Source organism: Setaria italica, unplaced genomic scaffold, assembly GCF_000263155.2.
Source record: "Setaria italica strain Yugu1 unplaced genomic scaffold, Setaria_italica_v2.0 scaffold_10, whole genome shotgun sequence".
Taxonomy (NCBI): Eukaryota; Viridiplantae; Streptophyta; class Magnoliopsida; order Poales; family Poaceae; genus Setaria; species Setaria italica.
The window spans coordinates 319601-326928 of record NW_014576734.1 but is presented as its reverse complement, the minus strand read 5'-3'; the positions used below and the strand labels follow the sequence as shown (position 1 = coordinate 326928).

General features: G+C 39.9%; 1 protein-coding gene across 1 annotated transcript; it reads left to right on the top strand.

The window, feature by feature from the left end:
- Nucleotides 1-240: 240 nt before the first annotated feature.
- On the top strand, nucleotides 241-5798 carry LOC101780954 (G-protein coupled receptor 1). Its single transcript, XM_004987186.3, has 9 exons — nucleotides 241-608; nucleotides 1548-1579; nucleotides 1951-2120; nucleotides 2915-3009; nucleotides 3412-3513; nucleotides 3654-3710; nucleotides 4300-4443; nucleotides 5040-5110; nucleotides 5260-5798. Exons 1-9 carry the CDS (start codon nucleotides 414-416, stop codon nucleotides 5357-5359), a joined length of 966 nt encoding a protein of 321 aa, XP_004987243.1. The 5' UTR covers nucleotides 241-413; the 3' UTR covers nucleotides 5360-5798.
- Nucleotides 5799-7328: the final 1530 nt, after the last annotated feature.

Genomic DNA, 7328 nt, shown 5'->3' with positions numbered 1-7328 from the left:
TTCCCCTCATAGGTCGTCGGGATATGGAGAGAACGCGAAGAGAGAGACAGGGAATCCCCATCTTGAGAATGTGCAGATGGACAAACTTACGGCCGGCCGGATCATAGTCCTTACCATTTTTATTTGGTTGATGAAGGAACAAGATTTGTTGGATGAGACACCGAACAAATCGAACCTGCGATTTTGGGCTAAATCAAACCACAGTTTTGGGCCAAGCCCGGTTCGCCCGTATCTGTTCCTCCCTGTGTGTCTCACTGCCGTGTGGGCCACCTCCCGTCATCCCCAACCTCCAGCCGCTGGTCTCCAGTCCAGAGCTGAGGGCGGCTGTTGCCTGCTCACGACCACCGGCTCTCCCGCCCAGCTGCGCCGCCCCCCGTCCCCCACCACCTCATAGATCGCCGCCGGTGACGGCGATGGCCCCAGCCGTGGCGGCCACTGCGTCAGCGGCGGTGAGCCAGGCCCTGCGGGACCGCCAGATCCTTGACGCAGTGGGAACCGGCGCCGCGGCGCTCTCGCTGGTGGGCTCCTCCTTCATCGTGCTCTGCTACCTCCTCTTCCGCGAGCTCCGCAAGTTCTCCTTCAAGCTCGTCTTCTACCTCGCCGTCTCGGTGAGTGGTCTCCTGCCCTCCTGGGATCTCGTTGGTCTTCGGGGCTTTGGGTTTGAGGTTCTAGTCGTGCGATATGCCACGGTTGCTGTTTGGAATTAGGAGCTCATTGTGCGATCTGTACGCCGTATTTTGTTAATTTGCGTGCTAATTGTACGCATTTGGTGGTTCTTGTTCTAAGTTTAATACAAGGGTGCTTTACTTTTATGCATATGAGCTGAAGTAGTTCTTGAGAATCAGGTGCCAGGCAGTAGAGTAGGGATCGGATCTTCAGAAATGCGCACACAATTGCCGCCAATCTTCACCAGGAGATTTATTTCTGGGAGTTGGAGCCATATACTCCCTCAGCCTCTTCACCAATTATGCGATTGCACGTTGGTCGTAGCATAAAGCTGGGCATGTTTTGCACTTGTTTCCTTTCTTTTATATACCACATTCAAATTCCAGTAGTTAATGTTTAAGATCATGAGTATGAATGAAAAGTTGCAGCATTACACAGGGTTTGGTCCATCTCCAATTGGATAGAGCTACATGAGGGGATTCTTGTGAACTTGTCCTAGAGACTTTGTAGTGCATTCTTTAAGGCCTTGTTTGATTAATCCCGTTGGGAAGGATTGGAGGGGATTAATTCCCCAACAGACTTTTAGGGGAATAAATCCCGTCCGCCCCCCTTGGGAAGGGGATTAACCAAAAAAAAGGCCTGATATGGAAGTAGCTGTTGTCCATATAATTTATTTTGTTGAATCTTGAAACAAATGGGGATGATGAACACCTACTTATCAAGCCTACTTCATCAATCATCACTTCCATCACAACTAGAAGTTTGCTTTCTTGCAAAAAATGATACTAAATGTCTGGTTGCTTAGCTGAAACTAGGTCTGTTCGTTCCCCTGATTGTCTTAACCGTTGTATGTTTTCTGATAACTTTGTCCTGAATTGCAGGATATGTTTTGCAGCTTATTCACTATACTGGGGTATGTTGCTGTCTGCATTATATAAATAAGTTATATCTTCTGCACACATAATTACTTACATGGTTTCTTTCTCACTGTTAATTTACTTTGTTTAAAAAAAGTGTTAATTTACTTCTGCTAGCAACAGTTTGCCAGAACAAACATACGCAAATCAGCTCATTATTCAAATCGTAATTGTGTAACTTGACCTTGCAACTTTGCATTCTGCATACTAAGAAATATTAATGCCAATATTCAAAAAATTAATTGTCTTATTTAAGACAAAAAAATCAGAGTATTCATTTTCCAATTCTATTTGTATCAACTGCTTAGATTCGTTATGTGCTTGTGGTAAAATATTTCAGTAACTATGTTTATTTTTTATGTTACAGGGACCCATCGAATGCATTTTACTGCTTTGCACATGACTACAGTGCTCATTTCTTCTGCGTGGCTTCTTTTCTATGGACAACCACCATAGCTTTCACTCTGCATCGCACAGTTGTCAAACACAAAACTGATGTTGAAGAATTTGGATCTATTTTCCACTTATATGTGTGGGGTATGCAAACTGTCGATCACCTTCCTGCCTTCCTTTGAAGTTATATGGTCCAAACTCCAAATTAAGCAAATTGTTGGGTAACTTAGAAGACACTTTTCGAGAGACCTTGTGTCAGAAGATACTAACAATTTTGTACCGATATCATCTATATGAATCAATGTGCTTGACAGAAGCTAAAATGGTCCACGCCATATAGCTATGTTTGATGCATTGTGATGTATCTGTTAGCTAACACATAGGTTGTTATATACTTTAAAAAAAACTCAACCAAGGCAGGAGACTCCCCCGGACTTTGTTCTAAGAAGGTGCCATGCTTCGAACCCGGGTCAGGATGGGATCATGGGAGTTTCAACGACTCCTGGAGTTCAACTCTCTAACTGGTCCACCGCGAGAAATTTTTGCCAGTTTTTCTTTTGCTTTATTTACCTTTTCTGCCTTATAAGCCAAGCATGAACGTTGAAATTCATTTGTCTGTCAATTAATCTGCACCCATGTCTATAGCTTTTGACTTGATGTTATTGTAACAGCATGCTCAAATGGTCCTTCATTTTCATTATTTTTGCCTTTTTCTGCATATTTCACATATATGCTTCTTTAGTAACATAGTTTGGTTGCATATACCATCTTGGGACCAATATGTCTGTTTACTGAAGCTTTATCTGATGGTACTGCTTGTAGGCATATATCCTCCATTTTTAGCAGTAGATCATTATTTTACTGACTAACTATGGTAGTCTTGTGTCAGCTTTCAAAATCAGTTGAAAAGATTTCAATTTTTTCATTTATTTCTCCAGGAACTTCACTAGCTACCACTGTATTACGTTCGATAGGAAGTGACTATGGAAGGCCAGGTTCCTGGTGCTGGATCCAGCAAGGAAGCATGGCAAAGGCATGTGACCTTTAGTGCTCTTGATGAGTTTTTTCCGTAGATTATTGCACAACCATAAGTAGTATGTGTTACTTCTCTAAGGGGTATGCTAGTGAATGAAGTGTTGTTTTAAAGGTGAAGTTTGGCACATTTGGTTAAAGAGAATTTCTGTATAAACTCATCTCAGTTTGAAACCTTCATAGCTCACCCATGATATTCAACAATCCAAATAGTCTACTGGTGTACCTTTGCTACTGCTTTCTTTACCACTTGAATGCTGTCAACATCTGCTCAAGGTGTCAAACTAAAATGCACCTAATGGAAGTACTATTTATATGGAATTCCCAACATGTCTTACTTGGACTATGAAACATTATTGCCCTCAGCTGACAGTGAATTTAATCTGAAATTCTCACTTTGCAGGTTTTGCACTTGATAACTTTTTATCTTCCACTTTGGGGTGCCATTCTGTACAACGGGTTCACGTACTATGAAGTAAATCGCATGCTGAACAATGCAACACGGGTAAGCACACTCTCTCTCAACAGTTCTCCCTTGTATATTGGAGGCTATCAAGGCCTTCATTGTGACTCTTTCGCAAGTTTTGGTATTTTTCCCTGTATGCTCTGAAGTTTAAGAAGCACATGGATTTTCTTTTTTTGTAGATGGCTGCTGGTATAAGTGATCGATCAAATCAGTCTGACATGAGGGCAGACAGGAAGGTACAAAATCCTCTATGATAGTTGCTGTTGTTTCTGCTTCAGTGCTTCTGTTGGAGAATTTTTCTTCCCCTTCCTGTTATAAAAAACTCGACCACATGAGGAGACTCCTCCAGGGCTTTGCAGTGCTTGCTTCTAACCTGACGACTCCTGGAGTTTAATGCTCTAACAGGTTGTCATGGTCTGGACGGCTTGGACCCCCCACCACACACACACACACACACACAAACACACACACACACCGCACAGCCCCTGACACTGGCCCACCATGAGAACCTTGGCTTTTCCCCCCTTTCCTATTGCACCATGTCATCTACTTCCTAACATAGCTAATTTTCCCTTTCGTATTGCATTGCTTTATTGTCACTGATGCCATTTACTTCCAAAGATAGCTAACTTTCTCTTGTAAATTTTATACACGGATTGTAGAAAAACTGAGAACAAACAATACGAAAGTTCTTTTGATGATAATGTTATGGAGTGTATTCCACTTTTTATATATGTTCCCTTTCTGCTGTACTTTTTACAGAAACAGGCGGTTAAAATTTTATTTGAGCACATAAATGATTAATTGATCTGTTGTGTTCTGCAGGCATTTAATCGATGGGGTTATTACCCTCTAATTTTAATCGGTTCATGGGCTTTTGCAACTATCAATCGACTTTACGACTTTACCAATCCAGGACACAAGATATTTTGGCTCTCTTTTCTTGATGTTGGGTTTGCTGGACTTATGGTGAGTATCTTAACGCTTATGTATTTGATCCTAGATGTCACTAAATACGGTGCCAGAAACATAGGAAATTTGTGCATAGCTAAATCTACTCACATATTGTGGTCATAATTCATCATAAAGGGGCTTGAGTAAGATGCTTGCACGTGGCTTCACTTTTTCGTTTGCTCCCATAAGTAATTAGCTCTAAATTGGAGGGCTTGAGTAAGAGGCTTGCACGTCTTTTTCCTTTCCCTGTAGTTTATAGCAGCAGTTCTAGATCTTACCTCCTCGTGGCCTCCTGTCTTGGGATGCTGGCTGCTGCCTTTTTTGTATTTTTAGTTTTAGTTCTAGTGCCTTGTTTGTTTATTTCTTTCTGTTACCTGCTCCTTCCAAATATCTTTTTTGCAATCAAAGTTCAGGCTGCCTAAGGCCGATGTAGTTTCTCTTAATAAAAGGGAGGGTGGGAGTTCTAACCGCTTATGGAAATCCACACATGAAATAGATTTGTGACTTCTATCCTTCATTATCATAAGTAAAATTTGATTGAAACTCTAGCATATTCCTTTTTTGGTTCTCTTTTTTCCTGTGGATATTCTGATGCTTCCCATTTTATCTAGGGCCTTTTCAATTCCATTTCTTATGGGCTCAACTCTTCTGTGCGCCGAGCTATTTCAGAAAGAATCGACATGTAAGTTATACCTTGCAACTTAATTTTTGCTACCAAATGTTCCTCTAGTGCTTTGCATTATTTTACAGTAACCACTCTAGTTAGGCCACAACTTAGAAAATAGTTGGTAGATGGTAGGCATAAAGGACTTTGTTTTCTAAACTTTCCAGGTTCCTACCTGAGAGAATTAAAAGGAGCCTCCCTACATTGTCAAGATTGCGAAGTCAACAGGAAAATGAACTGACTTCTCTCATCGTTGAGGGAAACTGATACGACTATGCGAGCAATACTTAGGAGTTAGGAGTTTGAAGTGTACTAAGTTTGTCAATATATTTTGGGTGCTATACAACCTTGAAGGAAATAGTACATCGATGTAGGAGCAATTGTTTAGCATTGACAATCTGGTTCAGGTGCATTTGGAGTCAGTTCCACTGGGCTCATTGTTGAGATTGTTTTTAACACTGTTGGTGTGCTGAAGTTTCATTTGTTGCATAGTATATAGGAGGTTAGGAGATAGAAACATTCAGTAGATATTCTGATGTTCATCTGTAGCGTATAGGCAAAGCTTCTCAGATTGGCATTCTTTTATTCCCCCTTCACTGATGTATTTCTTGAGAACTCGTTTCTTCAGTATGCATGTGTAATCTCCTCTGGACAATTCAACGCCCTTGTTTAAAGATAGAGCTATTCAATTGCATTTTTTTTGCCCCGCAGCATTTGTTCTTGTTTATTAGTCTGGTATTATCGTCCTTTTCTTTTGGCGAGGGGCCGGGCGTCAGCCTGGTAATCTTTTCGACCGATGAAGTCTCAATTGCTTCTGAAAACTGACCTGACCGGGAATTAGACAGCCTTCGCAATTCATTCACACTCGTATAGGTCGAGGATACGTCCTGAAGTCACCCTCGAAGCATTGGTACGTCCTGAATTCCCAAAGCAAGAAATAACGTGGGCCAAAAACGGGTCGTCTTCACTGATTAATGTTTTTTCTTTTCTTTTTCCATTTAAAGGCACCTTGTGAAGTAAAATGCAAAAACAATTATCTTATATAACCTAATATATATTTTTATATTATCTTGTATTTTCATATAAGTTATCGTGTAGGAGTTTCAACCAGAAAGAATTTAAATTAATTTCTATGTGCTTATCAAAAATAATTCCAAATTGAACTACGTGTACCTCGAATAACTCAGAAAAATACAAAAACTATTTAGATCATATGTTGTATTATAGCCCATATTCTAGAGATACATGAAGAATCCAATCATTTGGTAGGCATAATTCAACCTTTTATCTCAAAATTACCATATAATAATTACAATAAATTTAAATTTGATCAAAAAGATTCTAAAAATAGATATGGAAACATATTTTGTGTCAATAAGCTTTACATAAAAAATTGAAGTAACTTTAATAAAGTGGGAATATACATTGTTCATAAATGGATACATCACTCACATAGTTTCATATAACTCAAATCAATCATTCAAGTTTGCATGCCTCAAAATATTTTTTAACACAAATGCACCCCAAATTTGGACATAACATTATATTTGTCTTAATATTAGAAAATATTTAGTTATATTAGTAGTTGCTATTCAAAGATAAAGTTTTTCTATTTTCTACTTTTGTGGAGAAAGCAAGCCTAGGAAAATGATCCAATAAATTTGCAATTAACATAAAACAATCACCATTAAATGAAAGAGAGCGATTTTAGGCAAATTTAGAAAAAAAAACCATCAAATTTGTAGTTCTTACGAGGGAGTAATACCAAATACAATTTTAATTTCAGATTAAAAAGAGAAACACGAACTATAAATGTTTTCTTCATCTCCATCCAGCTTGTCATAAACTTTATATAAGCTCTTTCGCCTCAATTTGCAGAAACGAAGGCGTATCCAGTGGTACTTGTCATAAACTTTATATAAGCTCTTTCGCCTCAATTTGCAGAAACAAAGCGCGGTAGGTCTCCGGTTCGAAGCCCACCAGAAGCTCTCGTCGCGTCCTTTTATTCCACATTTAAGCTGTGCGTGCACGGCACGCCCAACGGCCCGAGTGAGCCAGTAACATGGGGCCCAGTTGCAGCACATGGGAGGCGCAGCCAGCTCGAGCACGCAGGCAAAAAAATGCGGGAGAGCCATTGAAAAAATGATGGGAGAGCCAGGAGAGGAAAGAAATGGATGACGTGACGAAAAAACATAGATAAGACCCACTAAAATTATATTTGATTCTTTAAAAAACC

Bases quoted from the DNA above. Each gene is read 5' to 3' on its own strand.
- LOC101780954 (XM_004987186.3), top strand. From the start codon at position 414: ATGGCCCCAGCCGTGGCGGCCACTGCGTCAGCGGCGGTGAGCCAGGCC. The intron at 609-1,547 runs GTGAGTGGTCTC...CCTGAATTGCAG, and splicing joins TCTTCTACCTCGCCGTCTCG to GATATGTTTTGCAGCTTATT. The intron at 1,580-1,950 runs GTATGTTGCTGT...TTTATGTTACAG, and splicing joins AGCTTATTCACTATACTGGG to GGACCCATCGAATGCATTTT.